Source organism: Emydura macquarii, unplaced genomic scaffold (genome assembly GCF_026122565.2).
Source record: "Emydura macquarii macquarii isolate MOO-44397 ecotype Brisbane River unplaced genomic scaffold, CSIRO-AGI_Emac_v2 contig_1348, whole genome shotgun sequence".
Taxonomy (NCBI): Eukaryota; Metazoa; Chordata; order Testudines; family Chelidae; genus Emydura; species Emydura macquarii.
Genome location: NW_027131485.1, coordinates 4,964,947 through 4,987,779, shown reverse-complemented (window position 1 = coordinate 4,987,779; position 22,833 = coordinate 4,964,947). Strand labels below are relative to the sequence as shown.

The 22,833-nt window shown below is 39.3% G+C and overlaps 1 protein-coding gene across 2 annotated transcripts in view; it reads left to right on the top strand.

Annotated features, from left to right (window-relative positions):
- Positions 1 to 22,833, top strand: part of LMTK2 (lemur tyrosine kinase 2) — a 74,403-nt gene that overhangs the window by 5,687 nt on the left and 45,883 nt on the right. For both annotated transcript variants that reach the window (XR_010920328.1, XM_067550937.1), the window contains exons 2-5: positions 15,898 to 16,022; positions 17,064 to 17,211; positions 21,877 to 21,950; positions 22,515 to 22,633. Coding sequence is in view for 1 of the 2 variants with exons in the window: in XM_067550937.1 (XP_067407038.1) it covers positions 15,898 to 16,022; positions 17,064 to 17,211; positions 21,877 to 21,950; positions 22,515 to 22,633 (466 nt within the window). In the remaining variant the exon portion in view is untranslated. The remainder of the gene's footprint in view (positions 1 to 15,897; positions 16,023 to 17,063; positions 17,212 to 21,876; positions 21,951 to 22,514; positions 22,634 to 22,833) is intronic.

The following is a 22,833-nucleotide window of genomic DNA, read 5'->3' as shown; positions in this document are numbered from 1 at the left end:
TATTGATGGCATTTCAACTTGTGCTGTCTAACCAACTTCCTACTGCACTTCTAGTTGAATCTTTTTCACTTTTGATGTCTGTCACTTATTGTTATATCTAATTTAAATGGTGAACCACTAGGAGTTAATTTCTGCGAGTCCTGTGCCTTTTTGTAGCCTTTGCAGAGAATAAGGAAGGATTTGAGCTACCGCTATCAAAGTAGATAAGATTATACATCCAGCCATGTTATGTGCTAGCACATGCTTTTGTTCTTGAACGTCTTGGGGTTCACCCAACTGGAGAGGTGGTAATTTCAAGGGCATGTGTCTGCAAAATGTACTTGATCTCTAAATTGTATGTGAAGCTTGATTCACAGCTTCATGGATCACTATTCTCTCAACAACGTAACAACATCCAATGCTGGTTTCGAGAGGCCATTGTTTCAATCCTTGCTCAACTACAGCAGGGTCCACCTGGCCAATTAGTGCATGGCAGGCTAGTGTGTTGTAGATATACACCCTGGTCTGCTGTGCAGTAAATCGCCATATAGACAAGCCCTTTAACATCTGGGTTTCCTTTGAACTGTGGCAGGTTTTAAAAGCCTGTGTGAGAGGTTCAGGTGTAACCTAAAGAATCTTTTAAAAAACTCTTGTACGTTGTCATGCCTTTCTGTTTTATGGGCATATTAAAATAAGGGAACATGTCTAGTGTCTGCTTGAAATAGTTTCAGTGATCAGAAATGTATTATTTTTGTCCAAGTATTAACATTGTGCTGAAGTTACCACATCAGCAGAAGTCAGATAAATTGATAGTGTATTTTCTTGATGTATCAGTTGCTAATAGATATTTGCAATATGAGATGAATAAGAGCTACCTGAAGCTGTGTGAAAAGTATGTTTTAATTCTCTTTGCTTCCTTTTAAAAGAGTTTTTGAACTTCAGGTTACATTTCTTCATCAGTTCCTGTTAACCTGCGCTTGTTGCTTGATTGCAGTGTCTCAGAAGAAGATGAATGGTGCTTTCTGAGTAGCACACCTAGTGTAAAATATTTGTGTTGTAATTTTAAGGGTTGTTTGATTTTGTTATGCAATGATATATTCTATTGTGCTGCTGCAGAAAGAGCATTAACTTGAGAAAAATTGTTGTTTTTGACTGAGTTGCTCAATAGAGCACAGAGTAAAAATGCAGGATGACAGGAATGGGGCAAGAACAGAAATGCACTCCAGAGTCTGTCATTCTGAAGCTAGGAAATTCCAGTGATGGTATTGTTTTAGTTTAACCTACAAATCGGGTCTTATCAAGAATATGTATCATGACACAGTTTTAAACAAGCTAACTGGTTTAAAGTCCTAGCCTGCCATTTATATGTATTCAAAACTCATGGACTTGAGTAAGATAATACTAGGAATGACATCATCATGTTTCCATGTCTATGCATGCTGTGCCCTGCAGATATTTAGATAGCTCTTAAAATATGTTTGGAGATTTTGGAGATCAAATGAGTGATATAGTCCCTTGTCCTGAACTGGTAACAGTCTAAAAATCAAAGACTTGTGCATAAGTCAGGTAGAATTGCCAGAACATATCTCCATTTAAAAACAATTGCTAACATGGAAGAAAAGTCCAAGCAACTGTAGTTTCTCAACCACATGTCTGCTGTTTGGATTTACACCTTAACCCAGAACCATTGTCATTTGCAAAACCATATAATCCATTTTACCAATACACATGAGATTGCACACTTCAAACATCTGCTCTCAGTAATACCTTTATAAAACAGGCCATCAAATAAAAAGTTGTCCAGAAATACATGGAGGCCTGATACGTACAAGTATGAAGTAATGAATTGGAAAATGAGAGAATGACCATACGACAACCAGGGACACCTATCTAACATGAGTATTTCAAAAATAATAGAGACTGCTCTGAATCTGACTTGATGTCAGCAAAAAAAAAAAAAGCCGTTGTCCATTATCATATTAGTATTGTAATCTTAAGTCTCACTAGCAATATTGCTCACCCCCTGCATGCTCCCCCAACACATCTTGCTTACAGGTTCTGTTTGTGTCCTCCATGGGGCCCCCCCAAGCTCTCATTGCCCTAGTTGAATGCTAAGTACGTAGATGCATATGCGAAATAAGTGTTCTCTCCAGGTTTTTACCCTGCTCAGTGCATGTTTAGTTGATACTCTTGTACTATATGACAACTCCAGGATTAGCACTGTGGTAGCTTCATAAGTTTTTGCATGGACTCTGAACAGTTTTGACAGCATCAGCTACAGGACTACCATGATAGAGCTGTGTTAGAATTAGGTACAGCTACTGGCATAGAATTGCCGTGTAAGTAGCTATTCCCCAAAGAGGAATGTTAAATCATGTAATGGGACTGCAACACAGCAAATACTAGGAAACTGCTGAAAATTTAAAATCGGATACCCCAATAAAGCCCACCCCGTGTCCTAACAGTTCTTTGATTCTACATAGGTTCTGATACTGCTATTATCACGGTGTTATTTGAGTGCCTTCCAATAGTCTCTTGAGTGACGTGACTAAGAACTGTCATGTGTGGCTTGTTCTTTCTCTTATCTTCTCCCCAATGGGAGAATTATTTGTGCAGTGTAATGTTTTTCTTGTGGTAGGGTTTTTTTTGTTCTTAGTCTGTTATATTGCACAGCTGGTTAGACTACGCAGAGTTGAAGTGCATCTTGTGCTTAGAAGAAACTTGCCTTGCTGTTGGAAGCCAAATACTTGATATGCTGTAAAGAGGAGAACACACCTTTGTGTACATAGGTGCTAAAATTGACAGATTATCTCATGCATGGAATAGTCCATTTACTGACCACGAGACAAATATAGGGAGATCTGGGGACCTAAGCCAATATAAATCAGTTTTGAAAGGCACCATGCATCAAAGTAACACTTTCCTTGCATTGAGAGTACTAAAACACAGATTGAGGCATGCATCTGTTAGTGTGCTTACGCTCAAATCCCGAGAATGCCAGCATTGTTTTCTCATCAGGCATTCTTCAGAGTGACTTCTTGTGTACTTGCATGCATGAATAGTGTTTGATATCACTGATGCACATCCATATGTTTGTTTACCTATATAATTTTTCAATAAAATTTGTTTCTGAAAAAGGGACTACCTTGTATATTCAAAGATGATTAAAATCTGCCCAATACCTATTTCATTAAATATTTGTGCTGACTATGTAATTAAGACATTGTCACTCAAAGGATAATAAAAAAATGCATTTTATCAGACCTTTATTGCTGAAGTCTGTATATTGTGCAGACCAAATGGCTTCAAATGTATACATTTGAATTTTTACCAAAAACATTAACTGAGACAGAATAGCATAACTTCCCATTCAACCCGTAGGATTGCAATACAATGAATTTGGTTGAAGATGGGGAGTCAGTGAGCCCTGATATACAAGCTGAATGATAGTGTTATGATAACACAACGCTCACTTTTATTTGCAAGTACCTTTACTGTAAACTGCTGATGTTCAGCAGACATCTGTGTACTGTGGGATAGAACATTTCTCATGTATGTATGCAGCTTCCAATCTAATGTACGCTAGAATGCCTTTCTTTTACTTGCCTCTTTATTTCTAGTAGAAGAAACTGATGAAACTCTGATCTGCTCTTATAGGCTCATAGCATCTTGATGATGTGTAATGATCATGGCATATAACTGCTACATGTAAGATAAGATTTTGGAAAAAATCATATTTTGTTCATTAATGACTTACAATCTAGTATGCTTACACAGATGTCATTTTTAAAGTAACATTTGGTTTTGCTGGCATTGCTTTCAATTATAAAATTGCTGGACTTATATTTGAAGTCATCTTAAGTTAATCATGGTAACAGTGTGGTAGCAGAAACGCATTGCATTTTGTATTTGTATTTAGTGATTTTAGTGCAGTGGTTGTAAAGCAATGTTCTTTCCTCATGATGAATGTCATAGGATGAAAAACACTTCAGTTTCCCCAAATAGGACCAAATTTTGCAGCTTCTACTCACATTTTAAGTAGCATTTATTCACGAGAGTCATCCTAAATGCCATTCAGTAAAATCTGCAGAAACTTGCCCATGATGGCTTAAAGGAAAATAGTTTAAGTAAAGCATATTATTTCATCTTTATGCATACTTTACCCACCAAATTATGTAATGTTGGGCATTACAGGGCTCTTCCCTCCCCCTCTCCCTGGAATTTCTGTGCTCAGCTATCTATTCTGAGCTGGTTGTCTTCTCCCACTTTTTCCTACACTAGCTTCCCCAGTTGATTGCTGTGGCTTCACATTCTTCCTGTGGTTTGGAAAGTCTAAGTAGTCTCTTTTAAGGCTGCAGTTTTGATGTTTCTTCTTAAACCAGTAAACAGAAGCAATGTGTTTAATTTCTCTATGTTTATCCCAATGCATTTTCAAGGGACTATGTGAAACGGAGACAAATATTGCCAAAGGGCTTTTGAAAAAATCTGATTTGTAGATTAACATTTTTTGAAGGTTTTAGACTCAAATGCACAACAATAAAAGGGTGGAAAGACAGATTGGATTCTCAGACATGAAGAATTAAGTCATGAGGATTTAGAAACAAGTAGCCTAGAAATCTTTATAAGTGGGGGTATTCAAGTTGGAGCAGTTCTAGCCACCTATACACTTTAGTAATCCCATTTCCAGTATTAAAGGGGTACTATATCCTCAGTAAACTGTTTTTTGCTATTAACTGCAAACAGATTGTTCATTAGAAATACACGTTTTCATTATATACTTTCATCAGAAAAATAAATTTTGGGGGTAATCCAAAGAATCTATTTTAAATGTGTAAACTTTCAAATATTCCAATATCTGATGCGGTCTGAGATTGTTTCATACCGCTATTTTGTATTTCAGTGTCATACATAGAACTGCTGTGTGTCTTAACTTAATGTCCATGTCTGTCTTCAGAAGCAAAAAGGAAATTGCAGAAGTCTCGGTTTGTACTTTTCTCTCCCAGCTTCAATGACAGAAGAGAGTGTGTGGTGGTAGCCCCAATTTGTACAGTGTTACAAGTAGTTTCCCTGTATGGTGAAAAGAAATGGTAACATTTCACATGGAAACACCTTTTGGGCTGTGCAACCAGCATACCTATTGAAGAAAAACTTTTTCAAAGATTTGCTTGCATTAGTCAATTGTTGCTTCCTTCACAAGGAGCATTTTAGGTGCAGTCAATCTCCAGTAAAACTCAAACTAAGTTATACAGTATTGCCAAATCCAATTTTTATGAATAGACAGTATGTAGTACTTAACATTTCTTTCCTAATGGTCCTGTGTTTTATGGTTTGTATGACAGTGTATACAAGCCCTGCACTCGTCTGGCTGGGGTTAATCCCACTCTGGGCTGAGGAGTTATTGTTATATGGTCTGTTTAAATGCTTCTCCCAGTTAATTTTCTTGATGAGATTTTTTCCTTTTAAAAACTTAGAATTTCTCAGCCTCATGTTAATATACAGATGAGGATTTAGGTTGGTTTGTCTTTTGTCTAAGGCAGTTTTGCATGAGAACTAGCTTTCCATGGAACTTAATATCAGATGACACTGGTGAACACCCCACCCGTATTACAAACAAATATTTCCTGCTAAATTATAGGCAATTTTTTAAAATGCCACTACTGGTAGGGTATCTTACTTGAATTATAGAACTGCTGTAGGCAAAAAACATTAAAGACCTGAGCAAGTATGTAACTTCAGTCAAACAAATAGTTCCATTGAGGGCAATTTCTCACGTGCTTGAAATTAAGCATGTGTATGAGCGTTTGTAACAAACAAGGGTAAAATTGCATTTGTGTCAACAGCGCAAAATTATTTAGACTTCTAATACATTAATAAAGTGACTCTGAACTTTTTTTATATATGTAGGCCAAAATAGTACCAAAGGATAGGATTTTCAGTAGCACCTATGTGATTTAGGTACAAGTCTCACACAGTTCAGACTGCAAACCTTGACAGAATGTAGCCTGCTCGACGCATTTCAGCTTTCTTGACTTGTGGAAGTTCAATTCATTGGGGGGAGGTGGTGGTTGCAACTAAAGCACGGACGACTTGCTTAACTGTCTTGAGTTTGGGTTTGTGGTGTTCCCATAGTAAGCATTGTTAATGTGATCTGGGTTTGGCTTTTTCAGCAGATGAACATTTTAAGCGTGGAACCTATTAATTAGGAAAAAGTCTCTAAAATCTGAAATTCTACTATTAGGAAACTAAAGAAATATGTACAAAATACATTTTTAAAACCTGTTTTAGCATTAACTTTCCCTCTTTATAAAACTGTTGTCTTAGTCAACAGCTATTTCAGTCACAGAAAAATATGTACTAATTGTTTATAAGCTACATATTTTTTACACAGGCTTTTCACAAATCAAAATGACATGATTGTAATGTTTGATGTCTTTTGACCAGCTGGTAGGAATAGAAATAAACTTTTTACCATTAGAAAGGGTGAGATTCTTGGCCAGTCACAACACAAGATATTGGAACTTAAACCTATCACTGGTTTTGACTGAATATAGAAGACCTGATTCATTCATATTCATTATGCTGTTCTGATTGAAAGAAGAGTTCCCGTTACACCAGCATTATATCTACTTTTCATTGTCAGAGCAGTGAAGAGCATCCGGATTGTACTGGTAAATCTCGCCTAGAAAGTGTAATTTTCAGTCTGTGCTTTTGCCTGAAACATCACAAAGGAAAGTTTTGTGTAACTTTCTTCTTCTTATAAAGCCAGTTACTTCTAAGCTTCAAGTAGCTTTCAGCCATCCCATAGGAAATGGATTTGTGGGCTGAGAGGTCTAAGGTACAAAGTAAACTTACGAATAAGTATAGTGATTCGAAGTCATTGTCAAAATGTCTGTCTTTAAACACCTGTAAACTTTACATTTTCTGTGTTTTAGATACTGTTGCTCTCAGAATTCAGAAAACTTGATTTATGGGTGTGTGTATAACTTCATATACTGTACTATACCCAGCCTTATTAACTGAGAAAACTTGATTCAGAGAAGTGGAAAAGATTGTGAAAAATTATTGAAATTTCTGAATTATTACAAATGAAAATATACAGGCATTATGTGGAAGACTTTATTTGAATGCCTATAATTTGTTTTGCCAACAGAGCTCTTTGCCTGCCTGGCTACATAATTCTGACTCTGAGGCAATAGCTGAGTAACCCTGTGGTGTACTAAGATGTTTGATGTATTCAAATAAATGGTCAGTATGTACAATAGCAATGTGGATGTTATCTAATTAGATTAGCATGCTTGCAGGCATTTTGAGGGAATAAATCAAAGAACCAGCTGGAGTTGAAATCTCTTAGCTTCTGAACTTGTTATAATTTCTGCATTAATAATATTTCATACCCTTTTACTGTCAGGGTACAAATGTTTAACTTCCTAAAATACACCAATATGATCTTTGTAAGCCGTATTTTGATTAATTATGTCAACTGAATTAATTTTAAAATGTATACAGAATAATTGAGGGTTTTTTTTTTCTGTTTAACTCCCATGTTGAAGATCAAGGTGCAAAACTGTTTTACAACGAATTTGTTAAAGCTTCAACACTTAACTCCTGGAAAGACTCTTTCGGAGGTAGACACAGAAGCTCATATGCGTTTTCTCTGTAATGAATAGTTGACCTTCACTAAGTAAAGTAATTGTTTCAGAAATAAAATTCCTTTGTTTGTAGACCTACACTGTTGATTTTGTTCAGGTCACTTGAGCATTGTTCACAATAATTGAAGGTTACCCTTCGGGATAATTTGTTGGCTACTTTTTTGCTTTTAAGTTCTGACTCTACATCAAGATGTCATTTTGACTTGATGTTCTTAGTCATGAATACTTTTTGTTGAATGAATGCATTTTGTTTCAAGGTGTAGTTTTGCTGTTAGTAAAATTTTATGGAAACAATTTTGTATAATTTAATTAGCACAGTGTATTTAAAGACCTATAGTATCTTTAAAAAAGAGAAAAATGAACTCAAATTCTTACTCTTTCCTAAACTTGGTTACTAGTCAGTTAGGGTGGCTTGATAGTGTCAGTTTGATCTAAATGGTACAATAATAAAATTTTCTTAGTCTTAGGCATTCCAGCTGTCCTTCCCCAGGCCCTCCAGGATTTTTATGTATTACAATGGGTATTTAGTATTAAAAATGAATGGGAAGTTAACGTAGCAGTCACTCAGGACTTCTGGATAAATGTTAATATTTTCCAATTGAAAATGTGTTCTCATGACCAAATCAAGTATTCCCTTGCTGCGTATGCAAGGTCAGAAAAGTCATAGAATTATTATGTATTGACGTGTTGGAGTAGAAAGGGGAAGGTTACAGAGAAGCAACAAAAGGAAATGTTGAATCACTTTGTGTTATGGAATAGTGACATTCCACAGCAGAACACTGGCAGAACTGGTGGGTCCGCAACTATGTGGTTCCACTGGCTTTAACCCCTTTGTTTGGAGGAACACAGTAGCCATGGACATACTGGCTTTCTGTACTATCCTGTTGGGTTTGGGTTGGGGAGAAGATTACACCACCCCACAAACCCTTGTCTAAGTTTACTGCAGAAAGCTTACTTATTCAGGTAGACTAGGTTTCCTGGTATGGAGAATTCCTTTAAATGTTCAAAAATGATATAAGGTGAAAAAGAATGGTACAAGATGCATCCATTTAGTGGCAACACAGGCCACACTCAGATTAAGGAACTGAATCTCTCATTAGTGCTGTGATTCTAATATAATTCCTACTCTCCTCAGCTTGCCTTCCCATCCTTTTCACTCAGCCTATCTTTTCATGTCTCATCACTGTGTTCCTACTCAAACACACTTCTTCCATCCCTGCCCTACAAAATGATTATGGCTCCATGCCACAGGGCGCACCACTCATGGACGGACTGGCGTCTCCTCCTGATACTCTGGGGATTAGTTCGAGACCAACACCTCTCCTGTCCACGGTTTGCACACTGTTACTTGGTCCATCTGCAGCTCCTCTCGCAGCCTCAGTAACTGCAGTGTCCTTTTCATTGCTCAGCCCTCTGTCCGTGTCACTGTCCATTTTCTTTCCCCCTTCCAGGGGAGATTTAGCTCCTCAGTAGTCCTAGGCTGTCCTCTTGCTCACTGCCTTGGTGCCACTCCTCAGTGCCTGGTAGGGGAATCCCGGCCCGCCCTCTTCTCCGGGTTTCAGCCTAGGGATCCTCAGCTCAGCAGTCAAAGCCTACTCTCTCTGGCCTCACTGCTTACAAAATCAGACAGAAAAATACAAAATAGTTCTTAAGTGATGTGAAACTTAGGGATAAAACAAGACAAATCAGACTTCTGAAAGGGATACCATAGTCTGGAAAGGTTGAGAACTACTGTGGTACCTCATTGAGTGGGAAGAGTGCAGAATGGAGGAGAGGTCATGGGAACCAGCCTAATATGTGCACACTCCCAAGAAGGGTCAGAGCCTTCCACAGAGCCTAGCCAGGTAAGCCTGGCCCCTCAGTGCCTCAAGGTCACCCCCTTTGCTTGCTGGACCTACCAGTAATAGTGTGCTGTTAGCCATACCTCTACTGCAGATGTAGGGCCCTCGGGCTAGCAATGGTGAACATGGGGTTCGTATGGGGTCGTGGCTGCATTTAAGTTTTGGGTCAATTTTTCCTGTCTTTGATGGTGATGTCTTTGGTGGTAGTTTCTGAAGCGTCGCAGTATTGGTCCAATATCTGGTTCACACTTCCTGATTGGCTGTTGATTTGCGGATGGTAGGCAGTTGATGCATGGAGATGCATATCTAATAGGTGGCATGCCTCCCACCAAAACTGAAAGATGAACTGGGATTCATGGTCTGAAGTGATGTAGTCTGGGAGGCTGTAGAGGGAAAGCATGTGTGATGAGGAGACGAGCAGTATCCTCAGCTGTGGGAAGATGTGTCCCAGGAATTAAATGCCCCATCTTTCAGTTGGTCCACTACAATCATTCTGGCATGGCATCCCTCAGATTTTGGTAGCTTGATGATGAAGTCCATTGTTAATATTCGCCCAAGGCCTTGAGAGGTCCTGGGGAAGGTATTAACATCCCAAATGGTTTAGTTTAGGGCACTTTGGAACAGCCACAGGAATCACAAGACCTGACGGAGGACTGAATGTTGGATTGCAGTTTTGACCACCAGAATGACTGATGTGCCGTGTGAGTAGTCTTTGCCTGGCTGAAGTGTCTGAGCCAAGGGACATTGTGACAAATGCATTGGGCTTCCAAATGGAGGCATCACTCAGGGACATAGATACACCAGTAAATAAGGAGGAGTTCATCCTTTTGTGTGAGCTTACCCTGAGTTTTGGTGGAAGTAAGGAATCTCTGTCAAAGAGATCATCTGGTACGGTGGAATGTATGGTCATGAACTAATTGAATAGTAATGAGCCTCCAAGGAAATGGTGTGGTTTCAGGATGCAGGGTGGCTCCTCATAGGGTCTCTTAGGATCATTGGATTTGGCATGTTCTCTGTTGTGGGGCAGAGTGTTGGCTTTCCTGTTGCAGAAGCCAGATTGATAAATAATAGTAAAATCAAATCTTGAAAAAAGATCCCAGCATAGCTGTTGTTGGGTTAGGGCTTTAGCAGCAAACAAGTATTCTAGATTTTTGTGATCAATGAGTATGTGAACTGGGTGTCTGGCTTCTTCTAGATTAGGGTTTCTCAACCTATGGGTCAGGATGCAAAATTGGGTCTCCAGAATGTTTCAAAGGGTTGCGTGGCAGCTTCTGTGGCTCCCGTCCCATGGAGCTAGTTGGGCTTGCCTTCCTGGTCTAGGTACTGCAACCTCTGGTCCCAGTGCAACTTAGGTTTGGTCCAGCCGTCATGATGGCAGGAGTCCGAGTAGGCCAAATTTGAGTTTGTGGCACTACAACCCCACGAGTCAGGTCACAACTCCACTCTCACAAATTTGGTCCAGTCAGAGGGCGGGGCCAAACCTGGGTGGCGTTGCCACGCTTAGAGCAGAGAGCCAAGCCTAACCAATCCCACAGCACAACCCTACAGCCCAGGATCTGCCATTGTGGAGTAAGTGCTGGGCAGGACGCAACACCCCTCCTGGGGAGGTGAGACCAGACCAAAACCATCCCAGGGTCTCCACCACCAGACTATTTACGGTGCCGCAAAAGGCCATAAACATTTACAAATGGGTCCTGAGCCCAAAAAGGTTGAGAAGCACTATTCTAGTAATGACTCCAGGTTTTGAAAGCTGCTTTGATGGCAAGTAGCTACATGTCTGAAATCTCATAGTTATGGTTGGCAGGAGAGAGCTTGCGGGAATAGAATGCACAAAGCTGAGCTTCTTGGTCGAGACCCTGTTTCTGGGACAGCACCCACCCAATGGTGACATTAGAGGCATCAGTTTCAAGGATGAATGGCTGGCTTAGGTAAGGAGGTGTGAGGATGGGTACAGTGGTGAATGCTGTCCTCAAATGTTTGTGGGCTTCTGGTGTCTAAGCAAACTTGGTGGGGTTCCACAGCAAAGATCTTACAGGAGTCAGGATTCAGAAGTACTCATATAAAATGTCTATAGAAATTTGCAAATCCAGTGAAGCACTGAATTTCTTGAATGCTTCGTGGTATTTTCCCACTGCAATGCTTCCACCTTCCTGGGAGCCATGTGGACTCCCTCAGCAGACAGAATGTTGCCTAAGAATTTGATGGTGGACTGATCGAAAATGCATTTTCTCCAGTTTAACATGAAGCCCATGTTGGCAGATTTTTTCTAGAACGTTGTCACATGCTGGTTGTGCATAACTGGTCTTCAGAGTAAATTAGGATGTCATCTAAATAGGCGTCTGTCCACACTGCAGTCTAGCATATCCCTTAAGACATCATTTATTAGGTGCTGAAAGGTTGCAGGCATGTTAGTACTCCTAAAGGCATCACTAGATACTTAAAGTGGCCATACTGAGTTCAAAAGGCAACTTTCCACTGATCCTCTGACCAGATTCTGACTAGGTTGTAAGCCCTTCTGATGTCTAATTTGGTGAATACCCCCACTGTTCTTACCTGATCCTGGAGCACTAGGATCTGGAGTGTAGTGGGTATCAATTCCATCCTGTTGTTTTATGTAGGGCATTGTAGGACACACACAGTTTTAGGGAGACTTCCTTCTTTTCACAAAGAGGATAGAGGCCCTGGCTGGGAAGGTGGAATGCCAGATAAAACCTTTCCCCAGAGTCGCAGGAAGTAGTCCTTAAGGGCAGTTAATTCAGGGTCTGATATGGAGTACATTCACCAGAATGGAATCTTGGTTCCAGGTTGTAAGTTAATCGGGCAGTTGTATTCCTGATGAGAGGGGCAGTGTGTCTGTTTTGTTTTTTGAATACCTCTGAAAATTCTTGGTACTTTGTGGGAGAGTCATGGCTGACCCTAGTAACAGAGAAGCCTGCTCTGTTGCTTGATCATCTCTTCCTGTTTTTGGAGCCTGGGCAAAGCGTCCAATCTGAGGTTCTGGGTGGCTCAAGTTTGGAAGTTGAGAGGCAGTTTTCCTAGCAGAACTCAGAGTTAAAAGTCATGGTGTGCTATTGCTAGGAGACATGCAGGTCATATTTTCAACTGAGGGATTCAGAGCATCAAAGGGAAATGTAGGGAGCAGGCCGGGCTGCATTGGAGGAGCTCATGGTGCTCCCCAACCATCACCTCCAAAACTGTAGTTTCTTGATTGACAGGACCAGAGGTGAGAAGCGAACCATCGACTGTTTAGACTAAATCAGTGGTGGCCTTTGGCTGTATGGGTACTTGAGCCACAGAAGCATCCATGAAATTGACTCTTGGACAGGTGATGATCAGAGCCTTCTGGGGAAGAATCCTAAAGCCACAGTTAGAACTGGAGCTGTAAGTGCGGCGACAACTTCTAAGTGTCAGGCTGGATGCTTGGCCTGGGTTACTGGAGGGGTTTCCTGGGTTTTTCCTGGTATTGCCCAGGCTCAACCCTTTATCATGGCTTGAAATGATCATTTTCCCAGGGCCATGTGGTTTGGGGACTTGGCAGGAGGGTGCCACCACAGTAAAAGCACAAGTTTTCTTGTTGGCGTTCCTGTTTGGGTTTGTGCTGAGTCCACTTGCAAGGGCCTAGGTGAGGGAGCCTTCACAGGGGTTGCAGGCGGTGCTTGGATGCGGGGTGGAATCCCTCTTCTTTTGAGTTGCTGCTCACTAAGTCTTGTGTTGATTCAGATCAAAGCTCAGTAAATGCATTAAGATATGTGGGAGACTCTACGTGGGCAACCTCATCTTTTATTTCCTTGCTGAGACCAAGACAGAATTGGTATAGCTGGGTTGGCTCATTCCAACTATATTTGCTGCCAGACATTGGAAATAAGCTGCGTACATTGCAGCTGAACCTGGAGTTTCAGAGTCTCTGTAAGGCTGCCTCTGCAGTATGAGCCCAGTGAAGGTCATAGAAAATTGCCATAAAAGTCCTTTAGGAAGGTGTCCCAGCTAGCCAGTTTGGGATGATCTTGCTCTAGCAGAGGGGAGACACATTCCAGGGCCTTGCCTGTTAAAAGGCTGATGATCAGTCCCACCTTTGCCTGGCCTGTCCAGCTGGCATTGGGCAGTAGCAGAAATGGAAACCTCAAAACTTGCTACAGGTCCTGTCATAGCATTCTGGTAAAGGTGCCATGAGTTCAAGTTCGGAAGGTGACGTGGGTCTGGGAAAGGCATTCCTGCTTGTAATTCTGTGATCTGTTCCTGAAGAGCATGGTTTTCTACTCAAAGCTGATCCATTGTGACCTGTAAAGTTTGGTTTTCCCACCTGTATGTGGGCAATCTGCTCCTGGGGGCTCAGCATTCCCTGGGACTCGTGTGATGCTATACCTGTTGGTGCCATGCTGTTTTGGGGTGGGATAAGCCTAGGAGAAGACTGAGCAGTGTGAGCAAACTAAATCCCAGTAGCTGAAGTGGACTAAAGGAGTCCAGAACTGTGGTCAAGTGGTGCATGGGTGGTCTGGTAGCCAGGAGGTCAACTGCTATTAAAAGCAGTTCTGGTTGAAGTTCTTGCAAGCGATTGATAGCTGGGAGATCCAGTCCAAAGGCTAGGTTGGCAGGATAGGTAGGTGAGGCAGCAGTACAACAAGGCAAAGTGATCTAGGCAGCAACCAGCAGACAACAGCCTGTTATTCAGACAGTTTCCTATTCCTGTTGAGGTCTTTATCTAGTCCAGATAGCCAATGGGAATGCTCTCTGTCCAGCCAGTCGGGAGCTTGGGGTGTGATTGCTGTGGAACTGTAGATGCTTAGCACGAAGGCTGCTGATTGGGGTAGTGGTTCAGAATTACTACTATGGCACAGAGGCTAGTGATGTGGTGTAGGTACCTGACAGGCCTGATTTCGACACTAGGGTCCTGTCACAGCAGGCACCCTCTCTGAAAATCCCTTTACCGGCTTTCTAGCCTCCCAAATCAAATTCAAACTCCTCTTTCTTGCCTTGAAAGTAACCCTCAATATAAATCTTCTTACTTCACTAATTTTGTCCTTTTTTACTGAGCCCCACCAGTGTCCCTATCATTCAGTCCAAACCATCTGTTTTTTGTGTCTGCCTGTTTGCCTTCTTTCTTACTTGGAACTCACTCATTTAGTCAAACAGGCATCCCTTTTAAAAACTCATTAAGAAGTCTTGTAAACTAGTTTGTATGTCTGTATCTATAGCTTCATATTTAAAAAAAAAAAAAAAAAAAAATCTCTCATCCTGAACATGCATGCCTTGGCATCCTTCCAACTAACCACATGAACATGTCTGTCTTTGCTCTGGTACTCACTCCTTGTCCCTTCCTGTGTTCTCATCTTAATGCAGGTCTTCAGGCAAGGAAAAATGTTTGGTAAATTTGTTTGGTAAAATGCCATGCACATCGATGATTATGTAAGTGATAACCCAGCTCCTCTGTAGGTAGTATTTTTGGACATCTTTCATAATGTCCCTGCTAAAAAGCAAAACTGGGAATCTACTTATGTAATGTTAAGAACTGATGTTCTAAATCCCCAAGAGCAAGGAGAATCATTTATAAGACTCTGGCAGGACAAGTTTTCAGTTTTAATTTAGTTTCATTTTGTTTGTACACTTGTCAGCTTTACATAAATGCAATTTTTTGTTGCATGAGAATGTAATATTTTAATGTCAGTACATTTAGACCTAGACACTCAATTTAAGTTATCACATTCATTGTCAAAATGCCTACTTTGAACAATCATTCTACTAGTCTTTCAGCATATGTATTTTTAAGATAAAGTACTTAGTTCATGGTAAATCTCCAATAGAATCAAATATTGACATTTATATTTAAATGTACTACATGAATTCAATGTAGTAGGAACACAGAAACTGAAGTGCACCAATGCCCACCACATATAGTGATAGAAAATTAATCCATGGGGTTACATCCAGTTGATCCTAATGGATTATACATGTGCAGTGCTGCAAAGGAAGATGAAAAAACATCAAGGTATTTGTCAATATGTCATATTTCTCTACAACCCAAGCTTAATTCTGTGAATGTGAGCAGGAATTATCATAAGCACTTATGGTGTGTCTACACTGCAGTTGAACACCGGTGGCTGGTCCATGTCAGCTGATTCAGAGTTATGGGGATATAAAATTTGGGGTGTTCGGGGTTAGGCCCAACCTCTGGGACCCTACAAGGGGGGAGGGTCCCAGAACCTGGGCTCTAGCCCAAGCCCAAATGTCTACACTGCAATTTTAGAGCCTTTCAGACTAAGACCTGTAAGCCCGAATCAGCTGACACAGGTCAGACACAGGTGTTTAATTGCAATGTAGACATATCCTAAAACTCTTGCAAAGTAAATAGTGATTGGCAATGTATGTTTTAAAGAGGTTTAAACTGTTAGACTTAAATATATTTATTTAAAACTACGTGTGTTTATTTCTAGGGGAAACAGCTGCAGCTGAAGTTTCTTCCTTTTTTGTGACTTTGGCTGCATGTAGTTTAGTAGTCCTGGTAATACTGCTTGTGAACTGTGTGTCCTGCTGTAAAGATCCAGAGATAGACTTCAAGGTAAGCATTTAAATTAAAAATGGTACAGAAGTAATCTGGGATGGATAATGATATAACTAACGTACAAATGATTCAGAGCATCACTGACTGTCATTAAGACATTTTTCTCTCCTGCAATGGCCAAATTCTGCACTTGCTTACATGCTGTGCAACACCATTGAACACAAATAAGTGCAGAACTTGGCCCAGAGTGCATACTACAGCAAATTACTTGTAATTTATGACAGTAAAAAGTTGTCTTACAGGTATATATATTCTAGTAACCTTATTAGTTATTTAATACTTCGCAAGACCATATAGTAAAGATTAGTTATTGTCCATGTTTTGTTTGTCTAATTGCTATTTTTACATATTGACAGGATTACTGAACTCCTGTTAAGTCATTTAAAGGTACAACCCAACAATAATTAAGCTCTGCCTAATGGAAAAATTCTTATTAGTGTTCTAATACAGCTATCTCTGTGACTTCTGTGAATTTGCAACTACTTTGAATCACTGGAAGTGAAGTTTAGGCTTAGCTGCTTTGAGATACTGTAGATATTTGATCAAGTTATTCATATCATCCTGGGGCAGCATCTTTTGAAATCTCTGTAACTTTTAGCACATCAGACTAGCAGTGCTTATACCTTATAACACACGATTAAATAATAGTGAATGAAAAAAGAAGAAAGTTATTGCTAGTGATTATTGTTTTTGGAAATAGAGGACCTCCTGGGAATCTTGTCTTCAAATGAAGTCTTTTTTTAAAATGTAAGTGATTTATTGAAAAGAATAAAATTGTTCAGTTTACTAGAGAAATTGAAAGGAAATTAGATCTGATTTAATTTAAAAAACAAACAAACCCCAAACTCCTTAAATAATTTATAACACACATCATAATCGTCTCTGTAGGGGGTGTTTGTCACCCCTGAGCTAATTATTTTGATGTAGTCAAGTTTGCATTTTCAAATCTGATACACTGTGGAAGTATATATTAGTCTTCCGGTTTGAAGGCAGTAAGTTTCCATACATGATGGCTTCCGAATATCTTTGCCATTGCAGGAATTCGAAGATAACTTTGATGATGAAATAGATTTTACACCACCGGCAGAAGATACCCCCCCGTCTGTTCAGTCTCCAGCAGAAGTGTTCACTCTTTCAGTTCCGACTATTGCTTTACCAGCTCCATCCCAGTTTCAGTCTCCTGAAGGTGATGTGAACCTTTTCTTACTATGAAACCAAAGATGACCAACTGATAGTCATCTAGTATTCTAGTATCTGAACTATAGTATTCATATGTGCATCTATATTTATACTGTTTATATTACACTCATCTATTGCTTATTTACTAAAGTTTACTGACTGAGTGTAGGCAAATGTTTGTTTATAAATCATTTTATTGCAGCATAAGAACTTTATAAAATCCAAAGAACGTTTGTTTTTCTGTTAGATAACAAATAAAGTTTATTCATATTTCCTCTCTCCAGAAATCAGCTCTAATATCTGGGGGACACAAAATAGTTTTCAGAATTTAAATTTTCAAAAATTAAATTATATAGTAAATATTTTAATAGACAACTTCCCCCCCCCCCCCTTTAAACTATGTTTTTAAAAAAAAGGTACTAGTTGGGGATATTTAGTTTGGTCATGTATAATTTTTGCCTCTTAGTAGTCCTAGTTCATGAGTCTGGATCTGTTCCCGATGAAGCTAGTAGAATTTTAGCCACTGACTGAAGTGGGAGCAAGATTGGGCCTCATTTTAGCAAATTCTGGGGGGATCTGAAATTTGGCACCTACACCCGTGTTTGTCACATTATTGGCTTATTCTTACTGTGAACATCCTTTGCTGCAAATTTGTCAGGATGATACTGAAAAATTGAATCAGATTAATTTTCCCCCTGTTGTTCAAAAGATTTTATGTATGCTTTCCAAAAAAAGGCAAAGTCCCCATAAAGGAAACTATAGTTACCGTTAATTTAATTGTAGCATCTCAGATATTATGCACAAATGACTATTTAATACAAAATACGGAATTATTATTTTCAGATGCACATAACTCACTTCTGATTAATACAGAGAAATCTTTCTGGCAATACATCCGTGGTCAACTGCAAGTGTTTAGAGGGGAGAGCTAAAGGAGACTTCAGTAACTATCCAGAGTTTTAAAAAGGAAAACCATTAACTAAATGACTTCTAACATTTTTGCTTAAGAAATACAGTATCTTTTATATTTCAGCAGTGTGCATGCTGAATTTTCTATATATCTGCTACTTATTAATGTGGTCTTATCCAGGTTACCAATGATTCCATGACACTGTCTAACTTTGCCGGAAGAATTTTCTCTAGGTAAATTCATGAGCTGGATTGCACCTTTAAAATGTTTGGCAGCTTTGAAGTTAATAGTGAGAATTATAGACCACAGTGACTTCAGGTGCCTTTTTACTCTCTCATATATCAGAAGATATCTATTTTTTTTTTTACACAACTTTTGCAGGCCATTGGTCCAGACTGTAGAGAAGATTAATGCCTTCAGAGCATTTTGTGTGGGGTAGGAATGGTTTAGAAACTGTCTAGGAATTGTCATGCCCACTGTGTATGAGCAATAATCGGTGTCACTTAAAGGTGTTTGAGCTCATGTAATCTGTAAGTACTGCAGGTACATTTGCATGATATACCATAAAATGATAAGCTTTTATTGTGATTCACACAATTGTGGATTCACAAATTAGTGAAACCCTATGCCTTGATACAATGGAATACACCACTTCCATAGGTGCTGTCTTGGTCTATCATGTCTGGAATTCACATGCCAAAGAAGGCTCAAGGAACTCTCCATACGACAGATCAGTGGTGACTGCTCTCAATTGCTCAGGGTCCAATTATAAGATTTCTGGGAGTTCTGGCAGTCAGCCTCCTGCATCTGTGTATGTATACCCACACTTGAAAAATGTACTCAACTACTGCTAGTTTAAGCACTAAGCGTGCTGCCATCCCTACAGATTCACACCACCTTCAACTTAAAAGGATAAAGCATTTGTTTGCATACTAGATATAAAAAATCTTGCTGTTTATGATTTTTAAAATATTACTACTAACACTGGCAAAAAGTAGAAAAAATTAACCTTATTAGGTGCAATTCAGTAAATAGTATCTTTGTCACATAGTGTTCAATCAGGCCTACTTACTGCCAGTATTGCATTTGCTTTTCCTCCTTTCTGGCCCTGACTTCACTCCACCCCCCCCCCCCCCTCCAAAATAGACCATGGTGTGTTTCTTTCTGAATTGCTTTCAGCATGCTTCTACCATTCTCACCCACTCTTCTGTTTCTCAATGTTATGCTCTCTGTTCCCTTATATTGTCTCTTATTTTTGCACAGAACTTTTGTGTATCATATGTTCTTGTCTGTCTTATTTTATCAGTCATTTATACCGTCTCGTGCCCTACAGATGTCTGGTAAAAATTTCTAAGACTTAATAGCCAAAGGACTAAACTTACTAGACACGGACTGATACAAAGAATCGTGAGGGTCTTATGTCCAGAGACAATACCAGGTGAGAAGTCAGCCCCAAACCCCAGCTACTGTGAAAGGGGAAGGTGTTGGGATTCCTGTTAGGGTTCTCTTTGGACCCTACTTGTGAGCCCCATCTTTATCTGTCTATAAGTAATAGGTTTTTATACTTGAAGGTGCCCCTCAATCTCCTTTGCCTTCTCTCAATTTCCTTTTGCAATGGTGAAGGAACATTTGTTCCCCCTGTTCCCAGCCTTCTGATTACAATGAGAGAAGTCTCTGCTACCGAAAGCATCTCCCAGGCTCCATTTAAAAAAAAAAAAAAGATCCGGTGAACAGGTCTACTGCTGTTCTTGGCTGTTGCTCTTAGTTTTTCCAAACACCAGCAGAATGAAAATAATTATCAGTTTTACTGTTTCTCCTGAGATTCTGAAAATCAGCAGTGAAACCTGACAAAACTAGTTAGTTTTCATTCTTCTGCAGGGCTGGGGAAAAATATGAGCAGCAGTAGAGTCTCTCGATCTGTCTGTAGATTTAAGAAGACAGCACTGTATCAGTTAACGTTCGAAATATGGATGGACTATTTCTTAGCAACCTTAAGGGCTTGAAACTTATTTTTTTAAAGCTTAGCGTTAGCAGAAGCTGATGGCACTCATCTAAGTGTTTTCTATCAGCCCTCAGTGAAGGACATTTTAAATCCTGGGTGCGCCAACTTACTGCAGACATTCAGTCTTCTCCCACCCCAAAAAAGAACAAACCAAAAGTCTTAGACCTGGGAGGTTAAAGATCCAGAAAGCAGGAGACTTGCTGAAAGAGGTCATAAGGGGGTCTGTTTTCCCTTTCTTGCCCTCTTTTTTTCTGCCTGTTTGTTGATATTTGCATTTTCCCCTCTTTTTGTGCTGTTTGTCTCTTTGTATCTGGGTTTGTTTGTTTTTTCCCCACTTATTTTTAAAAATAAAGAGTTGAGAGCTGTAAAGGGAAACTGATTAGGATTAGTCAGCTGCTTTAAACTCTTCAGAGCTGACTCTTAAGTAACACTGACTAGGATCACAATCTCAGCACTTGATTTAATGCTTTCTCCCCCTCCTTCCCATCCTTACTTTCCCAAAAGTTGAGATTGTCCTGTCATCCCATCAGATTTCTGCCTCTCTCCAAGATTGTTTCTATGGCCAGGTCTACACTACACAGTGTTGCTGTTATAGCTGTACTGGTTAGGGTTGTGATGATGTATGATCTCTGACTGACAAAAGCCCCTAGTGGAGATACAGTTACACTGGCAAAACTGCTCATTTTCAGATCTAGCATGTTTTGCTTGTGGGTAGAAGGGGAGAAGGTGGGCCTGAAATAAGCTATCCTGGTAAAGTACACCTAATATAGACCTGACCTATAGTGGGGAAAAAATGGGATCCATCAGCTACCACTAGGATAATTCATGGTAGCAGTGACAAAAGCTGCAGTGTAGACATGGCTGAGGTGTCTTTACCAGTTAAATGACAAAATGGTTAAACACATCTGAGCCTTGTCTACCCTTAACTTCCACTCTTATTACCACTAGTGGATCTGCACTGCCAGTGAATTACAGGTCCCATATTTTTGCCAGTGTAGGTAAGGGCCAAGGGTTTCAGATTTCCCAGCAGTTGGCCAAGGGGACTTTTCATGTGAAGTATGTTTTTTTTAAAGAAAATTTTCCCTCATGTAGGTAATGGCTGCAATTAGAGCAGCTGGGTCGTGTGTAAAGAACTGGAGCTCTGCTGTTAGTAAAGTGACTAATCAGGGCTTGTGAAAGCAGTGAGTATTCCATGATCTGCTGTGGGTTTGGGTTCTGCCATTTAGATAGTACTCCTGTAAACACTGATTTCATAGATGCCATGATAATCTAATGCAAATATGTTTACAGAACCAAATGCAAACTCATCTGTATTGACTACCTTGCTTTTGTTGGTTTGCAGTATATCTGGATGTGTTCAAAGCTAAGGTTTACATGTCATTCTTAGCTTCCATTACTGTGCAATGGTATTTCAGTGATCTTGGATCAGTTTCTAGTTGAATCTGTTTAAAAGCCTAAACAACATGTTGAGAAGTGTCAGCCTTGACTTTCCTTGTTTTTTATTCATCTGTCCTTATGTTAGCCTTGTTTAAATTAACTTAATAGTTTGTCATTGTATATGTTTAATAATATATTCTGCTGCTTAGCCTAAATAATGTGTGTATTGTATTGTTGTAGTGTACTCTAATTATTAGTGTAAGAATTGAAATAATTTTTTTAGAATTGTAGGATCATGCATTATTTTTTCAACAGTCGCATGGGTAATTTTGGCCATTTTCAGCGGTTTGATGTGTGTCTGTATTTTTTGTTTTGTATAACAGAAGGATCAAAGTCTCAAGTTGCACGTCAGAGTCTAAACTATATTCAAGAAATTGGAAACGGCTGGTTTGGAAAGGTGAAAAGTCCTCTTTTAATATTGTATATTGTAATTCTGCAGCTGAGGTTTTATTCCTAAGTAGAGAGATCTATAATACCTTTAATATGATACTTCTCTATGACAAGAATATTGTCTTCAGAACTTAATTTGTATTGCTGTTTGCATCACTTTATTTTATATCTGATTGCTATCTCTTTAATTCAAATGCAGTGCTGTTTAACAAAGCATCACTTAAAATAGTCAGAAAGTCCACGTCAGTAGACTGAGTATGTAAATTGCTGTTTTAATTTTAGCAGCTTTTTTTAGAAAAAGCACTTAACTTTAACTTTGATTTTTATTTAAAAAATCTACATAAACTTTTGTAAAATGCAGAGGGTTAATATCACTAGTCAGAATAATTTCCTAAGTTTGGAAGCTTAATTATCAAAGCTTTTGATGTGTTAGCAAAAAAACCAGAAAACATCCACTTGTTTCTAGTGGCTGTCTTTCTCGGTGTTGTGTTTAAGGTTTAACCTGAAACCAGATACTTTCTCTTTAAGTATGACTGAAACTATGTAATGTAGAATTGTTGTTTGTTTTCAGGTTCTGCTTGGGGAGATCTACTCAGGTACTAGTGTAGCAAGAGTAATAGTGAAGGAGTTAAAGGCAAATGCAGGTCCCAAAGAACAAGAACGGTTTTTGAGAAATGGAGAACCTTACTAGTAAGTAGCCTGTCATAGTTTGGATAACTTGAAGATACAGCCATGCTACTAATATACACATAAACTATGGAAAATTGCCTTGTTCAATATTATGCTTCTATTTTTTACATAATATCTCTTTCCTCCCTTTTCAGTCTGCTAACATAAAGTAAATGTTGGTAGTTTAAGAAATTAAAAATACACATTCAATATTGTCAGCA